This window comes from Colletes gigas, unplaced genomic scaffold (assembly GCF_013123115.1).
Source record: "Colletes gigas isolate AHSC1104 unplaced genomic scaffold, ASM1312311v1 Colletes_gigas_Sc00002, whole genome shotgun sequence".
Classification (NCBI taxonomy): Eukaryota; Metazoa; Arthropoda; class Insecta; order Hymenoptera; family Colletidae; genus Colletes; species Colletes gigas.
Genome location: NW_025106631.1, coordinates 4,827,131 through 4,851,420, shown reverse-complemented (window position 1 = coordinate 4,851,420; position 24,290 = coordinate 4,827,131). Strand labels below are relative to the sequence as shown.

At 39.9% G+C, this 24,290-nt stretch overlaps 4 protein-coding genes across 10 annotated transcripts in view; 3 read left to right on the top strand and 1 right to left on the bottom strand.

Annotated features, from left to right (window-relative positions):
- LOC122398925 (protein FAM76A) overlaps nt 1-11,042 on the bottom strand; it is an 89,951-nt gene extending 78,909 nt beyond the window's left edge. Inside the window, exons 1-7 of one of the 5 annotated variants that reach the window (XR_006259230.1) lie at nt 10,927-11,021; nt 10,648-10,857; nt 10,084-10,148; nt 9,788-10,001; nt 9,575-9,711; nt 9,168-9,411; nt 8,752-8,989 (exon numbers count right to left, since the gene is read on the bottom strand). Coding sequence is in view for 1 of the 5 variants with exons in the window: in XM_043399193.1 (XP_043255128.1) it covers nt 8,756-8,989; nt 9,168-9,411; nt 9,575-9,711; nt 9,788-10,001; nt 10,084-10,148; nt 10,648-10,743 (990 nt within the window). In the remaining 4 variants the exon portion in view is untranslated. Of the gene's footprint in view, nt 1-7,895; nt 8,073-8,751; nt 8,990-9,167; nt 9,412-9,574; nt 9,712-9,787; nt 10,002-10,083; nt 10,149-10,226; nt 10,378-10,647 lie in introns of those variants that run through there. The other 4 variants (XM_043399193.1, XR_006259231.1, XR_006259229.1 and 1 more) reach the window with 4 other exon arrangements.
- A 227-nt stretch (nt 11,043-11,269) lies between these two features.
- Nucleotides 11,270-12,309, top strand: LOC122400574. Its single transcript, XM_043402097.1, has 3 exons — nt 11,270-11,814; nt 11,881-11,988; nt 12,066-12,309. Exons 1-3 carry the CDS (start codon nt 11,474-11,476, stop codon nt 12,307-12,309), a joined length of 693 nt encoding a protein of 230 aa, XP_043258032.1. The 5' UTR covers nt 11,270-11,473.
- A 670-nt stretch (nt 12,310-12,979) lies between these two features.
- Nucleotides 12,980-20,647, top strand: LOC122404430 (exostosin-1). Of its 2 annotated transcripts, none has more exons than XM_043408380.1 (8): nt 12,980-13,611; nt 14,786-15,850; nt 15,927-16,128; nt 16,202-16,321; nt 16,399-16,629; nt 16,709-16,975; nt 17,059-17,309; nt 18,332-20,647. In XM_043408380.1, the coding sequence occupies exons 2-8, from the start codon at nt 14,967-14,969 to the stop codon at nt 18,510-18,512; spliced, it is 2,136 nt and encodes a 711-aa protein (XP_043264315.1). In that variant the 5' UTR covers nt 12,980-13,611; nt 14,786-14,966; the 3' UTR covers nt 18,513-20,647. The 2 variants fall into 2 exon arrangements, with proteins under 2 accessions (XP_043264315.1, XP_043264314.1); XM_043408379.1 differs by having other exon boundaries at nt 12,980-14,585.
- A 1,765-nt stretch (nt 20,648-22,412) lies between these two features.
- LOC122404429 overlaps nt 22,413-24,290 on the top strand; it is an 82,314-nt gene continuing 80,436 nt past the window's right edge. For both annotated transcript variants that reach the window (XM_043408377.1, XM_043408378.1), the window contains exon 1: nt 22,413-22,924. In XM_043408377.1, the coding sequence (XP_043264312.1) occupies nt 22,873-22,924 (52 nt within the window). In that variant the 5' untranslated portion in view covers nt 22,413-22,872. The remainder of the gene's footprint in view (nt 22,925-24,290) is intronic.

Sequence of the window (24,290 nt, the reverse complement as noted above, 5' to 3'; positions counted from 1 at the left end):
TAGTATGGGGCCCAAAAATGGCCCTCCCCGTTGTACCACGGTATCCATCCAACGACATCTCGTGGAGAAACGAAGGGAAGTTTTCGGTTTTCCGAGATGGTCGATGAAAAACGAACGCGAATACGGAGGGGGGCGCGTATTTCCACGGTACCATTTTCTACGCGTCGTTGCTCGAGGCGGCGGAAAATGAAACGCGGCGGATTTTGTCGGCACCCGCCGCCAGCAGCGAAAATTTTAATACGGGGAGAACCGCGCCTTGGAACAATGGAGGCGAGAGAGACGCGACGATCGAACAAACGAACGAACAGAACAAGAAACAAAACAACAACCAGTGACGACACGACTGCAAAACTATACGAGACCTGTACCTGTATATACTAACATTACTATTAATTATTCGATATAATTTAAAAGGTAATATAATTATAAGGAGCTCTAATTTATGAATACCTTTATATTATATATTATGTATATGTACATCGTCGTCGATTGGCGAGAAACGGTAGGCTGCGCTGCAAAACGGTAAAATCCTTTTCGAGCCCCGGGACACGGTTTTTGTCGGAAAACGTTCAGGTAATTTATTACTACGCACGCGTACTCCGTAGCGAAACGTTGAATCGAGAAAGAACGGACAAAAAAAACATAAAAATAGAAAAAAAAGAGAAAAAAAAAAAAGAAATAAGGAAATAAAGCTTTCGGTGATCGAGTATCTATATATCTATATTTATACACGTTCATATACATAACATATACATATATATATTAAAATATATATATATATATTTTTTAGGCGTCCTTTTGTCGTGGAATTTTCGAAATGGAAAGCATAGTCTCTCGGTCCACGCGAACGAATTTTTTCATTTTTCCTTTCACGCCCGCCAAAACCCACGCGCACACACAAGACACAAGCTCAAAAGTTTCGAGCAATCTTCCACGCTCGATAGATGGGAACCATTTTTCAATTGTCGATGAAAATTATAATTATATTCGAACGTCGACGTCGCATTTTTAATCTGTAGACCGAGTACCTGTTCGATCGTGAATGCCCATGTAGCTTGAAAGTTAATAAAGATGGTTTAATGATTGTTGCTCCACAGAAGACGTAGCTATGACATTTATTTTGATACTAACATCACTAAAGCTAAAAAAATAATTATTCCGAATTAATAACTTGGCCCTCTAAGCTGTGTCTATCGATTCTTCAGTTCCGAACGAATGGCGTCCAAACTTTTCTAAAAGAGCCACTTAAAAATGAAAGAAAACGATACAAGAAAGAAATGTTTACGTCGTATCTTAAAAAGAACTAAATAACTCGAAAATGATCGAACTCGGTACTTCGTGTTTCCGGTATATAATATTTACAAAATGGCGGTTTTATCTCACGAATTCTTTCGATGCTAAAGAGTACAATTTTCCGAATGAAACCAATATACGCGTGCAAAAAACGATTTACTGTTTATGAAGATCGAAGCGTGCTTGAAACGTTTGAGCATCACATTCGCACACATACAGAGACACACGAAACACAGAACCCTGCCTCGAACTCCGCCTTTCTTCGCGCTATTCTTCTCGTTTCGATCGATCGTTTCGAACGGACAGTTTCTTCTCCATCGTCGCCGATGCGGGGAAACGATAATCCGAGAATCCGCGATTTTAATCGTCACGGTTGATCGTTCTCCAACGGAGAAACGTTCTCTAATCTTTCCCATCTGATCGCGATCGCGCACAAATTCTCGTCCGTGCTCGTCGCGATCAAGGATGAAATTAACCCCGGAAAGACCGAGCCACGCGAAGAGAAGGGGTGGTCGTCGAGCCCACTTACGTTTACCGTGCTTCTAATTGCAGAACGATCATTGCAAAACACTATTTTAAGATACTTCCCAGGCGTGGTCATCGATCAACGTCCTATTAATAATCACTTACTGTTTTAAAACTCGTAATAATTTCATACGCAGCGAACAAATACTTGTAAACTTCGCTCGAATATCTCGAAGAGCGATTCGATTCGTAAACGAACTGATAACGTAATATTGCAACTCAGGAAACAACAAATTTCTGGGTGACTGATTCATCCGCGTACACGATTTTATTTTCACTCTGAAACGTAAGCGACAATAACTGATTTTTTTTTTTGGAAATACTTTACCGACCGACGGGGCTTTCCAGGGTTAATTTCGACAAACACACAGTATTCGAAGAGAAGGCATTAAATCGTCGATCGATTCGCGGTGTTAGGTGTATAAAAAGAAAAAAAAAAAGAAACAAAATTTCTTTCGAGCATAATTCGACGGGGCGAAGACTCGGGCGCGATTCTCGAATCGGGAACAAATCGAAAGCGCACACTAAACACGGATAAACACACCTCACGGGTGAAGAGAATTCGCTGAATCGTAAACTGGGGACGAGAGAAGAACGAAATCTAGTCAAAAAGTATAAAAATGAAAAAAAAGAACGAAGAAAACTCTTAACACACCGGTCTCGTGGGTATTTCGTGTATAATTTAAACAAGATCCGCCCGAGCCTTTCCTCGAACTCGAAAATCACGCTTCGATTCAACGTAAACGGCTAGCACGTAACAAGAAAGGTATCTTTCTAGGTCTAAGGTCGTTTTAGAGAAACGCTACAATCGACGAGAGGTGTAAAAAATTCTTTTTTAAACAGAATCTTCACCGCGTGCCGGCGTTGGGCCGAACGTTGCTCCCCTCGATCGCGAAACCACACTTCTCGTTACCACTGAATCAACAGAGTCAAAAAATTGAAAAAGAAAACGGAAGAGTAATCTTCCATCGAGTAAAATTGCAAATGTGATTTCAACGATCGTCACGATTACTTTCCCATCTGATCGATTGGGACAAGTAATCGCGAGGGTAATCGATTGCTGCCCAACTCTGACACGTACAATGATTCCCCCACTTTCGTTCGATTTCGTATCTTCCATCGGTTTCGTGGTAATTTCGTCGCTCTTCGTACTTCCATTAAGTTTTAAGTGCCGCAATCGTCGACAATCGAAGTCACTGAAAAAGCGCAGCCTACCATTAGACGCGAAACGGTCGATCGTCGGCCGGCGATTCGCCAAACGGGGCCGAGACTACTCGAAAAAAAAAAAAAGAAAACGTTTCTCTACTCCATTATTCGAACGAGTGTCCCACGAAGGACTGGACTATTCCAATACTCGTAACATCCAATTATCCACAATCGGTACTATTTTCATTCGATCGTCCAAATATTACGTTGCTCGAATGGTCGCGGCTCTACTTCGAAAACCGGTGACCGTCGAACGAATCGCCGATCGACAACGACTTGAACGCAAACGATGTATCGCAGACTGATATACGATCATCGTCGATCGTCTAAAAGAGAAGAATTTTAAAGAAGCTACGCGCGCATCGCGATACGAATTCCAAGGGCGAACGATCCGGATAAACAGGAACAAAACGAAGGAAAGAAACGAACATGGCGGACAGAGCAGAGGCACGATTCCTTTCTCGAAGCCTCAATTTCGAAAAAAAAGAAACAAAAAAAACAAAAAAGAGAACAGAATTTCAAACGATGAAAGGTTCCAAATACCGAGAACACGAACACGAACACGTTTAACACACATCCGTCGTCTATTCGTTTAGCTTGGAACGCGACAACTTCAATGGTTCCTGCAAATGTCATGGTGCTCGTCGTAAGATTTCTAATGGAACGTCGTTTTTCTTTTTTTTTCTTTTTTAAGTTTGGTTTCTTCCGTTGTTTCGCCGTCACCCCTTTTCAGCTTTCGAATCTCTCTATCGGGAAACGTTACTTCGCCGCGTCGTAAGTTTAAGGCAGCTTTAAACACGAGAAAGAGAAAGAGAGAGAGAATGTACGCGCGCGCGTGTGTGTCTGCGTGTGTTTGGTTTTTTTTTTAATTTCATTCCACGTACCGCGCGATAGAGACGAAGAGAACGCAGTAATGCCTCGCTTCTTGCACAGAGTCCGTGTTACGGATACTTGCAACATAGCACACCACTATTTATGTTACTTCGAACAGAGTCCCGAAGTTAGTTGCAAGAAGAGGGGCAATAGTGTCACGGAGAGAAACGGTACGATTCGCAAGGCCTTCACGCTGAATTTTCGATACGTTAACAGGCAACGTGGAAGACTCGGGCATTCTACCGAACGCCTAGGCTTGGAAGTAACTTCGCGTGTATGCGACCAGTCGGGATAAAACGCGCGGGACGCTGAAAACTGAACGCGTTTAGATCGTGGAGAGAAGGAGACGGAGAACACGAGGCGACCGATAAACGCTCCACGCCGCGAAAAACGACATTGGAAACGGAGACCTGCGTGAAATAACAGTGGAAATTCTACGTTCGTTCGACACGACACGCGACAGATTCGTTTTTCTACCCGTTGAACATAAACACAGATGCGCATCGACGATCGTCGAACTTTTCGGACCTTCGCGACCGTGAGTTTTGGGAACTCGGGTCACGCACGATACTTTTTTTGGACTACGAAAGACCCAGATGGGGGTCCTAGAACAGCCTTCCTCGAAACAACAAAATCGACAAATGTAAACCACCAATGCGGGGAACATCGTGGACTGCCTCGATCGCGAGACGCCAGTTTCTTAAAAATACGCGAAGCTTCATCGTGCAATCTGTTGAATTTTTATTTCTCATAGTTTTTAACGTTGTTACTATAATTGTGATTAAGAACGCCACGAGCGATAAAGGACGAAACGGTCTTCCAACCAACGCCGTGAGCCAAAGACGGTAAAGATCTATCGACATAGCTGGTTTATGTGGTTCGTTCGTGATACCTTCGGGGAACACTGTTCTAGAAGATGCCTGGTGCGTCCCGACGACCGGATATACCCCGTTCGCAGAAGCGTTAACGACGAACGGATCGATGTCACAAGTATATATATTTTTTTATTACGCTCGAAGTGCAATCTCGAATCGCGGGCGATGGTTTCCAGTGACGTTTCGTCGAATGTCATTCCGTATATTGCCTCGATTCCCTACCTTGCCTGCAATAAACGCACTATTATAAATAATGAGACGAACAGTGGGGAGACAGAGAGAGAAAGAGAGAGAGAGAGAGAGAGCGTGTGTGTGTGTGTGTGTGCATGTACGAGCGTAAACGGGAGAGAGTTTGAACCTAGCTTGTAAGATTTAAACTGCGAAAAATAAAAAATGAATAAAGAAAAAAAAATAATGAATTTTGAAGCATTACGAACAAGACGTGAAAACGGTGTAGAGAAATGGAAAAGGAGAATACCGAGAAGATCGTGTAAATACCGCTGAAAGTAGATATGATCGAAAGGAAACAAAGCGACTAAACCGCCTCGACAACAAAACAACAAGCAATATTTAGTTCTTACCATCTCGTAATAATTAAACGATAACTCCAACTCTGTACTGTACACGCGTGTAAGCGCTCGTAACGTATTTAAACGACTATAAATTAAATGTTAATTATCCTTACACTTCGTATATAGTAAAATTGTTACGCATTTATTATCATTACAATTATTGAATAGGTAATGCTCAATTAGCATTTGTTTCTTAAAATAAAGAATAAATATATGGCTGTTGGATATTTATATTGCACATATCACTACCTATCATTCGCACCTGCCCCTTAGACGTAAGACGCGGTTACACGCGTTAAAGAAATCCGAAGTAGAGCCGGGACTATTCGTATTTATTAATATTCGAATATTTTAGAGGCATTGGAACACTACGGATATACCTCGAATATCTGAATTTTCAAATACCATTGCTACAATATTTAAGTATAGAGTATATTAAATTTTTTAACCAGTTTTAAGGGGACTACAATCTTCCTCGTCTTGATATCTTTAATTTCGCGAAATCTCAATTGCAACGATTTATCAAAATGTTTTTTTATCGAGATCGTGTCGTTGGAAATGTTCAACTCGATTCCTGTATGACACATTGCTTACGCTATCATACGAGAGGACTGACCTTGGTGTATTATTACGACTTCGTTTTTCAAACCATTCTCATAACGTAGCGAATACTACTGCGAAAAGTCTACGTTTCCTCGGTAATAATTGATTTTAAATTACAAAACTAAAAAAATGACGTACATACGTGGGGAAAAAAATACTAAATTTCATTACGTTCGGCCACCCTTGGGGAAAATTTTAATGGAGGATTCTAGAGGCCAAAATAAGACGAAAATCAAGAATACCAATTTGTTGATGGAGGCTTTGTTAAAAAGTTATTAACCATTAAAGTTCCGCTCATACTGAATCTTTTTCTCGAAAATGCGCAAGATTTCAGGGCTATGTCTAATCACCAAAAATTATTGTAATTGACCCACGCAACCGAAAATAATTTTTTCAAAACAATTTGAAATTTCTATTCCGTCGAAAAATTTCACACCTTCTCGAATTTTTTTCTAGAAAACGAGTAGGAATTCGGGGGCATGTGTAATGACCAAAAATGATTGTAATTTACCCCCGCAACCGAGAATAATTTTTCCAAAACAATTTGAAATCTTTTTTTTCCGTCGAAAAATTTCACACCTTCTCGAATTTTTTTCTAGAAAACGGGTAGGAATTCGGGGGTATGTGTAATAACCAAAAATGATTATAATTGACCCCGCAAACGAAAATAATTTTTCCAGAACGATTTGAAATTTTTTTTGTCCGTCGAAAAATTTCACACCTTCTCGAATTTTTTTCTAGAAAATGGGTAGAATTTCGGGGGTATGTCTATTCACCAAAAATGATTGTAATTGACCACCGCAACCGAGAATAATTTTTTTAAAACGATTTGAAATTTTTTTTTCCGGCGAGAAATTTCACGCCTTCTCGAATTTTTTTCTAGAAAGTGGTTACGATTTCGGGGGTATGTCTATTCACCAAAAATTATTGTAATTGACCCCCGCAACCGAAAATAATTTTTCCAAAACGATTTGAAATCTTTTTTTCCCCGTAGAAAAATGTCACACCTTCTCGAATTTTTTTCTAGAAAACGAATAGGAATTCGGGAGTATGTGTAATGACCAAAAATAATTGTAATTGACCCCCGTAACCGAAAATAATTTTTCCAGAACGATTTGAAATTTTTGAATTTAATTGTTAATAACTTTTTAACGAAGCCTCCATCAACAAATTGGTATTCTTGATTTTCGTCTTATTCTGGTCTCTAGAATCCCCCATTAAAATTTTTATGCAATCTATTTGATTATTATGCCAGTGATAACCGAGAGAAAACTAACGTCGAAGATCTATAAATATTATGATCGTCGAGATAGTTGACCAATGCAAAAAATATTCGAATCAGACAAGCAGTCCCAACCCTGATTGAAAACAAACGCGAAAGACGGATCCTCCTATCAGGAAGGAAGTCCAAGGATATGTTTCAACTCATAAGGCGAGGTATATCGTTTTCATCCTTTTATTGTAAATTGATCTACAGTCACCATATCCTGGTTCATCGTCGTTTACATCTTCATCGTTTATAAATAGGAAAAAAATGTTACAGCAGCACTATTGCTCAATTAACATAGTGTGTGTATTGTTTGTGTTACGCGTGTCTGCACATATAACTCTGTTCGTTTCACGCAAACATCAACGTTCGTAATCGTAAAAGTTTTTTTTTTTTCGTGTCATTTCTTTATTTTGTTTTCGTTCTTATTATTTTGTTTTATTTTTTTTTTGTCGTTTTCATTTTTTGTTTAAATCACTTGTTTCGTCAGACCGAATGCCTGTCCAATTTCTTATTTTATAATTAAAACGATTACACGTAGCTTCTTCATAGTCACAGAACATACTCTGTCACGGCGTCATCGGATCGCAAAATGTTCGCGTTCCGCGTTTTTTGTGGGTTGTTGTCACGGAGCGAAACGGGCTTTAGGGGGAAAAGCTACCTAACTTACGAAAGTAACACTGCCACTTGCATCGTCATCCCCGTGTACACACGCTGAGGATAATATACATTCCTATATTAATTAGAAAAATAATACAGATTTTGCCTTGTTAATGGAAACAATTAGCTATACGTAATGTACCACATGATTTATGCGGGTATGGACATTCGTGTGTGTTGTCACAGCTAACCAAGTCCCTGAAAACAATTTCAAGAAAAGTCTTTCATCTCCCGGAAACATTACACGTTCCATTTTCTTATATTTGAAACGACATTACTCGGAGCTCGCGATGCGAACGTACGCCAAACGCAACGTGACCGATAAGAACACGGCAGATTTCGTATCCAAACGATAAGGGCAAAGTAAAAAGCTGTTGGATAGGACACGTTCGCGATAACAGTAATCCCGGAATAGGAAAGATTAACGTTTACGTTGTTATCAATTCCTTTCGAGCGCACAATTTTAGTCGTAACGCGAGGGCGAACGAAAACTCGATTCTCCGCTGTCGATGTCGTGAAATCGGCTCCGAATAGATGTATGTCTTTGTATGAAAATATATGAACGAGGTAGCGAAAATAATACATTCTTGCACGCATACTTGGAGAACGATAAATCACAACGAAAAACACAAAAAAAAAAAATAAAATATATGGAATCCTTTCTCGTAACGTGATTGGCCCTTAACGGAAACGAAACGTTAAGAAGCCAAGAACACTGAATCACAAATAAGCCACCATTCCAAACGCTAAATATAATCAATGATACAACGATTTATTATTTTAAGATATGTCGTGTCGACGGATTAAAACGTAAATGTAAAATATTCTCGTTCGGACGTTAATGGATGTAGAATAATTAAGTTGTGAATTGTCCTACCTTATCAAGGTACAGGACTGTCTGTTCCGCTTCCGCTGTTGGTCCCAGCTTCCGTTTTCGTGGCAGCCAGTCTGTCGCCCCGTCTGGAACTCTTCGACAATGAAGCAACTTCTTTTAATAATGTGGAGATCTTGAGTTGCATAGTCGATACCTTATTTTCGTACTCCTTCTCCGTTGTTTTCATTTTGTTGCGCAGTTCCGCTTCCGACGTGAAGTTTTTCGCCTTCAGTTCTGTAATCTGCGAACAGAAACGGTCATACCTGAATCGTCGACGCTACCGATTATCGCAAGACTATTCCCAATGGACGCCAACATTCTTTCACTTCCATTCTAACCTATAAGATCTTGCGCGACTCACAGTCTGAATCATCGCCGGTCGAATTTGGTGATGTTTTGCAAAGCGACGAGCAGCTTACCTGTCTATCCTTAGCAAGTAATTGCCCATCCTTAATCGTGATCTGTTTTTGAAGGTGGGCTATTTTCTCTTTAAGTTGCGTAACCGCCACCACATGATCCGAACTATTTGGATCGTGCGGATCGTGCACGCCAACCATCCTTGCCGCTTTCACTGGAGCAGGGCCATTCGTCTCCGGACCTTCCGACTGTGGCGGTAATTTCGTAACGTCCACTCTGTGCGGTCTTTTATTGTGACCTTTTAATCTGAAAGAAAGCGTACAGTATGAACGCGACATTCGCGTATGAGTAATGCGCGTTAAACTTTACCCGAACGTCTTACATGGAAGAGATACTGAAATAATGATGAATACAATTAAGACTACTGAGCACAAAGTTACCTTGTGTCATTATGTATTTGTATAATTACTTTTGTTCTTTGTGTTTCGCCGCCCGTTGTTGCGCCAGTTTCAAATGCGCCCTCCTCTCAGCGTCTGACTGTTTCGTTTTCGCCAATGCTCGTTTGTAGGACAGCGTACACAGCCAACATAATAATTTTCCATCGACCTTCAACCGAAACATCAACAGATCGATTAGCATTAAACGGTACGATCGAGTAGCAACTTATCGCGTAGAGTATTACCTTTTTGTCTTCGTCTTGTCTGTCAAAGGCACACTTCTGTTTGCATTGTTCGCAAGTGACTGGTGGTCCATAACGTTTCTCCGAATTTGTACATCGTTGACACTTGCTACCAATAAACGCAGCTATGGTATTGCAATACTCACAGGCTGACGGCTTACCATAGGACTTCACATTCTGCTCACACTTTTTACATATCGTACTAGTATTACCCTTTCTGCAAAATAGAAACCATAATTATTCTGCTTAAATGTAAGGAGGAAATCGTAATATAAAGCATTATTTAGTGGGGTGCTTACATTGTTTGCTGGAATTCTGACCTACAATACGTACATTTCACCACAGGGAATGCACCTCTGCACTCCTAAATAAGCAACACAATGTGGTAAAAGTTTGTGAGGGGGAAAAAAATCGTAAACAATTATAAAAATTTGTGACGTACACGTTTTAACATTTAACCAATTTCTATATCCACACATTACTCGTGCTATCGCATAAAATGCACAACAGTGTAAGAAGTTGTTCGTTGCGACTTGAAAGAAAACTCGTGTGTATCAAAAATTCCAAACAAAACCTTCTGAAAGGATACTTATCTCTCTCGTCGAAACAAACATCGTGCACAACCAATTCTGGAAGTTTGATCGTGAAAGGATCGTGTGTTCGTACGTGATGATAGATCTTATAAACAACTGATTCGTTTAGAGACTCGTCGTGGTGTCGGTGCGTGAAACGCGCGTTTGAATTGAATGTTCTATTATTAGCCTTCTGTCTCGTAAACGTGAAAAGTGACGCTCGAAAAGAATCGGTCGTAGCGCGGAGCAGAATTCGGAGGGGAATCACGCGAAAATCCGTGATAACGTTACCTTGCACAACTGCTGTCCTGGGGAAAGCTCCTCGAACGGATGCCTCGAAAAACATCTGGAACACGCGAAGAGTGCCTGTACATTGTTCGCGCTCATCCTCGTGCGTCGATTTGTGTTTGGCCTCGGTGTTCCGTAAAACCGTACGTCACCGACGATAAAACCTGATTCGTAAACGGAACGACGGGATCGTAACGACGTTTTCGCTTTTCACTGCTTGCCGTAGAACAAAAATAAACGTAAAATTCAACGGCGACTGCACCCGCGAAAACGGCTCCTTACATGTTTCAAAATGTTCTCCGCGTTCGACGCGATTGTTTTGCGTACATAACCGCGTCACTTCGCTCGCTCGGTGCACCGGTTGTTGATTTCAGACGGCCATCTGTGACTTCTTAAGAGAGAAACGTTTTCGCCAAGTTCGCGACACCGACCAGATGTCGCCCCGGTACGCCACGCGCATCCCCGACGAAACAAGCTACAAACCAATCGTCATTTTTCGTACCAAAAGGATCGCACGACAATTGGTTAAATCGTTCTTTCGACCACGGTATGCGAGCGTTCGTAATATTTGTCCTCTTTGACCTTTCTTCGTTGGTAACGACCAATCGGTGTGTTTCATTCAGTACTCGTTCATAGAAAACTATAGACTCGTCCGGTCGTGTGCGAAGGTGCACGCGTCTTGTATTTCCGTATCTTTTTAAACGCTCGTCGAACGTAAATATAACCTAAAACTGCGTCAACGTGGCTCAATGCGATGTAAACATGCTCGATTTAATTAAAAGCTGAAGCGTAACGCGTGTAAAGGGGAAACTAAGGTAACGGCTGGAAAATGCGTCGCGCGAAGGGCTTTCGTGAACGAATGCGTGAAAAGAAACGAGCCTTGTATGTTCATTTACCGCACGTAATACGGGACGAGAAGGACGTGGCGAAATTATTTACCGGTGACTTCAAAGTGAACCTCACGCGACAGGCTAGCAAATATTGCTACGTGATATTTGCCGATGTCGAGGAAAAAATGAAAAATTTGAAAGCTGCGAAAAACACGCTGATAAATGGGAAACGCGTAGTTATTGCATCTGCGATTACGAAATCAAAAACACCCACGCAAAATTTAGCGAAAAAAAAGGTCGTTTTGCCTCCTGTAAAAGAAGATGATAAAGTAACAAGGACGTAAGTATTGATCGTATTTTCGTTGTCGATTTCTAGATCCATTGACGACGAAATTTGTTATGACAGGCTCTTTGTGTCCAACATTAAATGTGGAACCAAACTTCAAGAATTGAAAGAAGCTATTCCAGGATGTGTGACTGCCAAAATGTTGAAACCATATTCACAAAATTATAGGTACTTATTGTTTAATTGTGTCTTGCTATTTGAACATTTTTCTTACAGAGTAATATAAACATTTGAATCGTCTTTAGGGGTGCAATGGTAAAATTGGAAACTATACAAATGGCAGTAGAATATTTATCACAGATAAGAGACCTACCAGTAGTAAGGGGAGAAAAATTAATTTTTAAACCTGACACCAGAATTAAACGTACAAAACAAGATTCAAACACTACTCTTAAAATTTATGATGGTGAATCAGAAGTAAATAAAGACTCCAATGAAAAACTAAACAGTAAAACTTCAGATTGTTTTGTGCTTGAAAAGAAAGTGTAAATATTATTGTTCTATTAAATTTATTTTTTGCATATGTTTAATTTGATTATTCATTTGATACCTATGAACTATAACCCTACAGATGTATTTTTGTTTTTTTTTTTCCTATTATTGTATGTACTCTAATATTCCCCCAATTTTCGTATATGTTTTCTGATTTTTTATCAAATTATTTAACTGTTCAATGCCCAAATTTGAGCAAATCAATACCCATGACAGAACATAAAATTTTTCTCTTTGCTAACAATTGGAGCAAAGTCAGAATCTGACCTAATAATCATAAGTGCCCTGTATGATTTAGTTTGCAAATGAAGTACGAAAAAAATCTTCGTATAATAGAGGTAAATCTACATTTGTAAAAGCTACTGTAGCCTTTTATTTACGTGTATTCAGTGCTGTATAATTACATTTAACGAAACGTCCTGAAAAAGAAGATGACCTTATTTACTAATAACACATCTTTGTATTGAAAAATAACTGCAGTCAATAAAGCGATATTATAAAACGAGTCCTCGTGTGCGACATTATCTTGACGATGCAAAAAATGCGTTTACATTATTGAGTCATTGAAAACAGCCAGAGGAGTTCGTGACACGATACTATAAATATTCATGCGATTAATCGCACACATTTGCGTTTCTGAGAGATTGTGCAATATCAGTCGTGGATGCGTGCAATTCGATGCTAAAAAATGTTTATCTGTAGAAAGTGTATAGTAACAACAGACTTAGAAAAACTGTCGATAGATCAACGATCAAGGTAAAGCAGTGCAATCCCGTGTGGCAGTTGAATAATATTTTCCGTGAAAACAGTTCGAGAAGTTGCTCGAGTGAGTAATGTGGTGCAGAGAGCGTTCTCGCGAAGCAAGGTGTATCAAAACGCGGGGAAATATTAAGTTTCACAGACGAAGCAGAAGTGTCGTCGAATTTCTCCCAAGTTCCACGCGATGCCTACGTAGTGAATCTCAAGAAGCTAATATTGAAAGGTTGTTCAGAATTGGACAATATCTATTTATCGCATTAATTCAATATTTAATCGTTTCGGACGCAGAGATAATTTCGAAAGCCATGTCAAATAGCGCAACGTGACGCGATAGCGCTTCTCCTGCTTTTTATCGAAGAATGGCAGCAGCGTAATCGCGCTGCTTAATACTCGAACAGTTAACATATTAATTAAACAATCAGTGCTGTGACTAGTTCGCGAATTTTTAAATTGTTAAAAAAGTTGTCCTGTAAAAATATCATGGCTCCAATGAGCGAATTCCGCCCATCAGTATTCTCTTTGATAATAGTGTAACTCTAGGTAAGTTTCTCATTACTAAAAGTACGCCCACGTATCACTATAGTATCTCCATTGCAAAAACTACCGTTAGTTTGATCATTTTAATTTTAAGGAAGCCCACGCGCAATGTAATTGCGCTTAGTTTTTACTGGCATCGCGTAAGCTTTGCGATAAGCTACGCTCCTTGATAGAGTATTGATTTGCAATAAAAAAGAATGCGTGCTTTTAATAAATTTAATCGAAGCGGGAGAAACGGCTCGAAAGCTTTATTGGTCGACCGCTAGGTAGCGTGATAACCTTGATCGGTAGTTTTGTTTAGATTTGCACAAGTATAGCGACGGTGCTCCAGCACACATACGCACACCAGTGCAACGAGTCAAACATCTCTCGAGACCTCCGCGTGAAGGAACCAATAAGCGATTTGCCAGTCTAATCGTTCCAACGTCATTGCATAACTCGCGTTGCTTTTTAAACCAATTATTTAATGCGCTGCGTGCAATGATTTTGCACTTGGAGGCGTTTACCGATCGATGTCACGCGTGTGTGGTGACGCCGACCGAAAATGCCTACGGGCGCAATAACGCCGGCGAATTCTTCGAATTGGATGTACGTCAGAACTAACCTAAATAAAAAAAGCCCCTTTACTGTGACGTTCTAACAAGGAAAATAAATTGTCCTAAATAAGTATGAACCATCGTTCGATGTCGTTTCATCGAACTTCGACTTCGATATGTTCGACGTTGTCGCTTTTCTTGTGCAACGTCCGTGATAATTCACGTATAGGTTAACTCACGACAGGCGTCCATCGACCGTTTACAATCTGTCATTTAGATTCGACATTTTGTAAATGATAATGTAATTGTATAAATAGAAATATAGAGGTGAAGTTTCTGCGAATGTAGCACGTCTTTTGCCATGTATTTTATAATGATCAGACCTCTTAAAACGTTCCTGTTGATAGTGAATATCGAATATCGAATATTTCGAATTCAAAGGTAACTAAACACACATTTCATTTTTCTGGTTTCGATAGTCCTTCTAAAGATAAGTAACGTAAACAGTATATATAAACATAATAGCGATAGAAGTGACAATTTTTTTTTTAGTGGTGATAGATTACAAAGTTGTGTAGTTGCCAAACCTCGTATTAGTAATATATATCAAATATTTGTTACATGTGTTTATTTTGTTCCAGCAAACTTTAGGAATGAAATTAATTCCATTTTAGAATAATTTTTGATTTATATATCTACAAATAAAATCGAACAAATAAGAACTTGATTACCATGCATTTATGATTAAATGCATCTGTTCTAAGTGTGAGAAATAATGTCTAAATTTAATGTATATTTGTGTATAACCTGACTGCATTAAGAATGCAAGCCAAGAAGCGCTATTTATTATTATTTGTAACGTGCGCATTTCTTGGTTACTGTTACTTTGGTGGTTACCGATTAAAAAGTGAAAAGTGGCCAGGCAGATCTCAGTTGCCTTACGAGCGATTGCCTTCATATTTAAGTCTAAACGAGGAATTCTATGACAAGGATTTAAGGACATCAAATGGAAACTCCCTTATGTCTCAACGTACAAAACAATGCCGTATGGAGACTTGTTTTGACTTTACCAGATGCAAGCAAGGTTTCACAGTGTATGTTTACCCAGTTGAAGATGTGATAAGCCCACTATACCAAAAAATATTAAATGTTATTACGGAATCAAGATATTATACTTCAGATCCAACTCGAGCATGTATATTTGTATTAGCTTTGGACACATTGGATAGGGATCCATTGTCAACAGAATTTGTGCATAATCTTCCTGCAAAATTAATGCGTTTACCATATTGGAACAACGGAAGAAATCATTTAATATTTAATTTGTATTCTGGAACATGGCCTGATTATGCAGAAGAGTCATTAGCCTTTGATTTAGGATATGCTATGCTCGCGAAAGCTAGCATGTCTGTCTTCAGGCATAGACCAAACTTTGATATATCTATACCATTATTTGGGAAACAACATGCAGAACGCGGCGGAGAACCAGGCCAAGCTATAGAAAATAACTTTCCTAATAATAAAAAATACGTCGCAGCTTTCAAGGGTAAAAGATACGTCCATGGCATAGGTTCTGAGACTAGAAATGCTCTCTATCATTTACATAACGGCAAAGACTTGGTGTTTGTCACAACTTGTCGTCATGGTAAAGCATGGAGAGAATTACAAGACGAACACTGTCAACAGGATAATCAGGAATATGATATGTTAGTATGAGTTTTTCGGATATAATACTTTTTTTCAGTCAAGATGTAGAACTTAATGTATGATGTGTTACTTCAGGTACGATTATGAAATTTTATTAATGAATTCTACCTTTTGTCTCGTACCACGAGGAAGAAGACTTGGTAGTTTTCGTTTTTTAGAAGCTTTAAGGGCTGGATGCATTCCAGTTATTCTAAGCAATGGCTGGGCACTTCCTTTCCATGAACGTATCGATTGGACACAAGCCGTTATATTTTCTGACGAAAGACTGTTACTTCAAGTAATTGATACTAATTTATATCTTTTTAAAATAAAAAATAAAATTTTAATATAATTAAACTTCATTCTTTCAGATTCCAGACATAGTGCGGTCTGTGTCCAATGTACAGATACTTAAATTACGGCAGCAGACGCAATTCCTTTGGGAACGATACTTTTCCTCGATAGAAAAAATCGTATTTACAGTATTCGAGGTAATTGCTTAAAGCGATGAACTAGATAGGAAATTTCTGTCGCCGCCATTTTCTAAGTTTCGATATTAAACTTTTAGAATATTCGGGAGCGTTTACCATGGGAAGGTACTAGGGAGAAACTTGTCTGGAATACTAGTCCTGGAGCATTAGCGATATTACCGCAATTTGCTGATAGTCAACAAGAACTTCCTTTTTCAAATAGTAATCCAGGTAATACCTTCACTGCCATCATCTATTCGCAGTTGGGATCTACTGCAGTTCTTTATCGTCTGCTTAAAAGCGTCGCAAAAAGTAAATACCTAGATAAGGTAAGATAATAACAGCTTTGTCTTTTTTCATTTTTTATGGCCATCGCGGATAGATGATAAGTACGACGTTGCGTTTCAGATTATTCTAATGTGGAATTCAGATATTCCATTACCAAGAAGGCCACGTTGGCAAGGGATCAAAGCGTCAATACACGTCGTTACGGTCGACGGTATATCCCAACGTTTCTATCCTCATCCGTTAATCAAAACTAGTGCCATATTATCGCTAGACGAAGATGCCACGCTCAATACCGACGAAATTGATTTCGCCTTTACGGTTTGGCGATCGTTTCCTGATCGAATAGTTGGCTACCCAGCAAGATCGCATTATTGGGACGATTCTAAAGTAAGTGGATTTTCAAACCTATTTTTTCCTCGAACATTTATCCTCGTTTATTTACTATTTACGTATTTCATAAATGTTTAAAGCGTTCGTGGGGCTACACAAGCAAATGGACAAATGATTATAGTATAATTCTAACTGGTGCCGCCTTTTATCATCGTTATTATAATACGTTGTACACCGAATTACTAAGCTCGACACTTCATAAGACTGTTGAACAGTCGCAAAATTGCGAAGACATACTTATGAATTTTTTAGTAAGTCACGTCACTCGAAGACCACCTATTAAAGTGACGCAACGGAAATTGTATAAAGATACTACAGTGGCTGGAATCAGGTATGTGTCTGCTTACCTTTATTTGAGTCTACGCAGGTATATATCCTTCGAACGATTTTTGGCGCCCACCGCCATTTTCTCCTAGACGATCGTACGATTTTCTTTGCCCTCTTCGATAATGCGATATTTCGCGTCGTCGGCAACTTGGTCACACATTTTTCTCACATTTGTTACAAAATTATCAAATAACTTGTTCAAAATTAATAAAAAGAAACGTCACTTATGAATTATTCACAATCACCATTTTGCAATATTTCACGATGCTCACGATTAACCGAATCGAGATCTAAATTGATATCGTTATTTCGATAATCGAAATTCAGTTTGTCCGTTAATACCAGAACTCTCCGCTAGTAGATCGAACTGATGTCGTCGACGTTCATATCCCGCCAAAACTTTATCAGTAATTATACGATTTTCAGTTCTTTGAATTTTCCGCGATACGTGCGTGATAATCGATGGTTATTAATTGTTACATTGAGTAGTGTACATATTATAATACAGTGATTTCTTTCGTAAGTTGTTATACACGATTTCGACAACGTTCCAAATGCGCTACAGCGCCACGACAATATGGTGAGTCGTTCTATTCGAATTTTACAAAATTGAAACAGTTTCTTACCAATATTTGAAAGTATTCGAGAGACGAAATAATGTATCGATAACTATTATAGCCATTCTACTACTAGTTTTTCCCCGTGGCTTTATCTGCGTGAATATCGGTTTACAAGAGCTTGTAAAATTTTCTTGCAACGCTATCGCGATCAAAATTATATCGAAATGTTTGTCCGGTATCGAGTTATGGCAAGTGCTATCAGTAGCAACTAATACCTTTTTATTCTTCACTAATACGACCAAATTTTCACTCAACCTGTCTTCGACCATAAATGCCTCTATCTTACCGACTGGAATCGCCCTATTACCTACATCCTTAGAAACGCCATACCTGCGTAGCGGAGTATTTTGTTCGCGGGCCACCGGTGCTCGATTATTTAACGTCTGTGCTCGACAATAATTTTCAGATCCCCTTGGAACGATCCAGATCACTTTATTCAACGGCAGACGTGCATGAATACGTTCGTGGCCGTTTTCGGTTACATGCCGTTGTTGCGATCAAATATGAGGCTCGACCCTGTTCTGTTCAAAGACCCTGTAAGCAACTTGCGCAAGAAATATAGGCAAATTGAACTAGTTAGTAATTAGTATTATACAGGACATTTTATCAGTTACGCAGTTATCTACTCTTGAGACGAGCAACCTATATAGTCTCGAAACATTTCGAAACGTTAGTGGCGCAAATTGCTGTTACGGTCGCGTGTGCATGCTCGGGCTATTCTAACCTATATAGGGAACACTCGCAACGTTGCTGTTAACGCGCCATTGTGTGTTGTCGATGGTTGTCGGGCAACGAATCGAGACGGTCTTTCATTTGCGAGAAAACGACGATACTCTGCGCTTTTATGTATTCGCAAATGAATTTTGTACAAAAATAACAATAGGAGCAACCTATGATATTGTTCGAGTTCGAATCGAGCCACGGGACACGCATCTCGTCGTTGCGATCGCCGTAATCAATTGATGTACATACGAATCGTTTCATAGTTATTAATAAAACGAGCAAAAATAAAACAAAAAAGAAATAACAAAAAAAAAAAAAAAAAGAAATGAAGGAAAATTATTTGACGAGTTCTTCGACTTTAAAAACCGGCCTTTTTGAAGCTATGCGAGGTACTCCAATTCGTAGTCAATTGATCGCTCGAACACCGAATTCGCCGGAACGCTTACGTCTTTTTTTTTTCTTTTTTTTTTTCTTCCCACTGTCGTTACCGATATCTTAAGCCTCAGGGATGGATCTTTTCGCGATCCTGAGTCTTTATTTTTGCATTTCTAAGTTTTATTACGCTCCCGATCGAATGGTTGAAATAAAAAAAAATTTATCGATCAACGTAAGTCATGGCCATCGATACACGTATTATTTATCTCGGGTAAGTTTCTTCAAACGAATCAGTGTTCTTCGGGTTTTGGGTAAATTTTATTCGCGAATAACGAATAGAAATTCGCGATCTATTACGAACGCTGATAATGAATAATGATTTTTAATATTTTTTGATCGTTGTCCGCGAATAAAATTCGCTCGACGTGTTCTTTCCTCGATCTGTGTTCGTCGTCGCGTCGAGCTCGAGTACACGCGCGTAAGGAAATATCACTTTTGTTTCTCAACACGTGTACGTTCGCAGTTTCGCCGCGCATTCGGAGCGCAGATTATTCGTAAGTTGTAATCATATACGTAGAAGGTATTCCAAGGTTTTTACGTATGTATCTCTGTGTAAGAAAACCGCGTGCGTTTAACGTTTATGTTCGTTTCGCGGGCACGAATGGGTCCCGATCGATTCTTGTGCATTTCGTCGGTTCCGTTCGCGTTCTAACGAGCTCTCGGGTGACCGTTCGAGAGGAAGTAAGAAATTACTTGTGACAATATCGCAAGTACGTCTAGTCGTTCATGTTCGTTTACATTGGTACGCCCGAAGGAAAAGCAAACGATTATGGTGAAAGAAAATAAAAAAAACCCGATGCCGTGTATTTGTGTTTTCCACGACATATACAAAGGAAATAATATGTACATATATATATGTATATGTGATACGTTTATAATTATTATGTGATATATTCGTAATCATCGGAGACAGGATTCAAAAGGATTTTGTAATTCCAACAATGGCATTTCTTCTGTCGCGAAAACGTTGCGCGTTATAATAATATATGTTTACGAGATATATTATATTTTTTATCGTATCGCTGATTTCGCTATTCGAAGGGTCAGCAGGAACGAAGAATCGTTCGTTTCGAATCAATTCCCCCGTTCTCAACCGTGGAATGTTCTTCGCTCGTTACGCGAGATTACGGTATACGCATAGAATTATTTTTTCACTTTGTAATACTTCGTTATCGATAGCTTACTTTTTCTTTTATTTCTTATTTTTTTTCGTACATTAATTAGCGAATAGCAGCGAGAATGTATTTGCTTCTTTTTTCCTGCAAACTCTTCGCCCCCCCTTGAATGTAATTACGTACGGGACTGTGCAAAAACGATCGCTTTTGCATTGAACAAAGGTACTCGCGATAGTGTCGCGTTTGTTACGGTACCAAAAACATTATATTTAATTTTAACAGAAGGATATTTTAACATTGACGTAGACGGTTTGGACATTATTTAGCGAATCGATGGTTTTCATTAATTCGAAGCTGATCGTCGATGTAATCTTGTTGCGTCAGAATAACATGTATTTGAACAAATATGAATGATTTTATATGGCCGAGAAAATAAAGTTTTTATACAAACCCACGATCCACCTTCTCGCCGGAACAGTATCTTTTAACTTATTATTATGCATAACTTTGTGGTCCAATTATAATGGATATTTTAATTTTATTTATTGGCCTGCATCCTTGTTTAATTATTCAAATTCTAATTTTTTAGATATTTTAATTATGTAATATTCTGCTTCTAACGTTAATGATTTATTGCATTTTTTTTATAATTTTTTATATTGCTATATCCTCCATTTTCCTTACTATTCGTTGAATTCATTTTTCTGTTCTTTTTTGAAGTTTGATTCCGTAAGGATGTTCAGTGCATCTATTCGTGTCTTTTTTTTTAAATATAGAATTTAGGCTATTCTGTTGGCCAAAGACACTTCCTACGAAGGTAAGCAACTGCACATTACTGGAATGCAGAAACAACCATAACTCAGGAACAAGGTCAAGCAGGGCACCACGTCCGTGTCAACTTTTTTTCATGGTTTCTGTGTCCCCGATTCATTGTAACAAGTCCCACATATTAGAACGCATCCTGCACATTTTTATAATTCTGTTTCAGATCCTATAACCGAAATCCAAAACCCAGACCAACGATGTCGAATCCCAAAAATATTCCCGATTTTCCAAAGTCATCAACTAGTTCCAACAAAACGTAATAAGTTCAAAAACACTGAAAAATTATTATATCCTAGAAATTAGAATACATTCTACAGATTTTTATAATTTCCTTTCAGATCCTGCACCCGACCAATAACACAAAATCCAAAACCCAGACCAACGATGTCGAATCCCAAAAATATTCCCGATTTTCCAAATTCATCAACTAGTTCCAACAAAACGTAATAAGTTCAAAAACACTGAAAAATTATTATATCCTAGAAATTAGAATACATTCTACAGATTTTTATAATTTCCTTTCAGATCCTGCACCCGACCAATAACACAAAATCCAAAACCCAGACCAACGATGTCGAATCCCAAAAATATTCCCGATTTTCCAAAGTCATCAACTAGTTCCAACAAAACGTAATAAGTTCAAAAACACTGAAAAATTATTATATCCTAGAAATTAGAATACATTCTACAGATTTTTATAATTTCCTTTCAGATCCTGCACCCGACCAATAACACAAAATCCAAAACCCAGACCAACGATGTCGAATCGTAAAAATATTCCCGATTTTCCAAAGTCGCCAGCTAATTCTAACTAAACGTAAGTTAAGGGACAACGAAATATTTATTTCTCTCGTTAAACCGTGCAATAAAAATACAGAAAATAACGTGCAAATTTTCAGACCTCGAGGACGTTATCCAGCGATCTTGGAGCCCGGGGGACCACGGTCGAAGAGCCCCAACGGCGTTGGATAGCTCTCGACGCGATTTTCCATTCCGTAGAAGGGCTTTGACGATCCTAGAACCATCCCGGGTTGTCACACAATTCAGCGTAGTTTACGGGCGGTTCGCTGGTAACCCCATCGGTGTATTTCGTTCGGCGGGAGAAAGAGCAACTTTTCTCCGGTCGGCTGGTCACGTAAGCCGAGAATGGTTTCAGGGTTACCGATACGAGAAACTGGGTAAAAAATCTGATCGAAGGAAGGCGGATTTGGTCGCGGCGAGGCGGATCGGGGGATCGGGGGATCGGCGGTGCCGCGGGTACCACCACCATTGGGGCCCACCACCACCGGGCACGTTGTCCACCACCACTTCTGGCGATCGCGGAGCGCGAGAATGGTGGTGGCCACGCGGTACACCGACCAACACTCCCCTTCTTCTTTGTTGCTGGTTTGCTAGAAAGGTGACTATGCCAAGAAGACAGGAGGTATTGAGCACGCCTTGCGTATATCCAGTCACCTTTCTCTCTTCGTGACCGTAGCATATGTTTTGCGACGTCGATGGAGCTCTCGCGGCTTTGAACGGCGCCCACATCGAAGCCTTGCTGCTCTGCTCCTCTTCTCGCCCGCGGTTCCCTAACCCCGGATTTTTCACCGTGTTCTCCAACGTCCAGTACCCCAGAGAACTGTCCGTGGCTCACGCGTGATCCATAAAAACGCAACAACGCGAGAAACGAAAGGAAATCGCAGCGCCCGTACGCGTGCGATCTGCTGGATCTCAAAGGTTCGTTTATTTCGCGTCTCGTATGTGCGCGCATCCACCGACGTTCGAGTAAGCCCAGCGTACCGCCAGAACGGCTCACCTATCGACCTTGCAACCCTTTGGACCAGGATCCACGGAGAGGGAGACGAGAATGATCGTCGCTAGCACCGTGTTGCTCCTACTGGCGGCGGCGTCCACAGTGGGTGAGTGTCGATCGTTTTTATTATAATATTTTGCAACGCACGGGGACTTAGACCCTTTTTTACTCCCGGCGACAGGAATTTTAATTTTAAATCCAGCGAGACCGACGATCGTGCAACCGTGACATTCTCGTCGCCCGTGTGTGTTTTTTTCCCCCCCGTTCGTAGCCTGTTCGCGATACTCGTAGATCGCGAACGGAGTTTACGCGTTCGCTGGTTTCGCGCGGTTGTCTTTGAATCGCGAAGGTCGGTGAGGAAAACCGATCGCGGGCGGTGAACGGCTGCGCGCCACAGACCTGTATTCAAATATCTCGAATAGTTCGCGTTATATAACGTCGAGCAGCTTTGCCCGGGAAGAAAATCTCGAGTAAAATTATTTTTGAGAAATAGAAATGTTCGTGTATTTTACGAATACCATCGATATTTACGAGTTATTTGTATCGAGAAAACTCCAGGGTACTGATTGAGCGATTACAAAGACGATTTCGATCCGTAATATGACGAAACTTCGCCTCCTATCGAGGCGTCGCTATTGTTGATCGGGTGTGTGCCAACTACTCTGTTGCAAGAGTTATAAAAAAATCATCAATGTTGAAAGCAACGATGAATAGAGCCCGTATTGGAAAAGTCTGGATCCAATTTTTATTTAAGGGTCGAATTTCTAAAGCTTTGCAAGTATCGATCAAAATAGAGGCTATATTATTGAAAAAAATACCAATCGGTGGAAAATTTTCTCGATACCACGGAATAAATAATCCATAAATATTGATAGTATTTTACACTGCCATCTTACGTAGATATCACTTGCATATTTTGCATATTTTTCAAACCCGCGTCTACATTTCTCGCGCATAAGAATAGGCTAATTTCACGTTGCATGAATATCCTCTGCATATCTCGCGTGAACATCGACAGTCTAGAAACATTTACCATCGCGGTATCAAAATTTTATTACCCTGGATGGTTATTAGCAACGGTTGTTTAACGATTCAATTACAGTGGCGTAATTGAAACACCGATAACGTATGCAAACGAATCGAAAATTTTCTGCTCGGAAGCACTCGCGAATGGTTCGAGTGTACTCGAGGGGGTTCCTTTGTCTTTGGAATCGTTCGCAGGGGGCACGAGACTAATTGGTCGTGTTCTCAAAGGTGCTTGCAAGGCGTTTGATCCCATCGCTAGTGACCAAGGCGGCAAACCCGGCTGGTTCGTTCGCGTTAGCCGCGAAAATGTCAGTTTACGTAACGGCGTCGGGTCGTTGAATAACTGGTACACGCGGAAACGAAGCAAAACGCCTTTGGTCCCCGAGGGTGTGCCCCAAGGGTGCGCGGGAACCTCTTTTTTTCCGTCCCGCGGTCCCAAATACGGC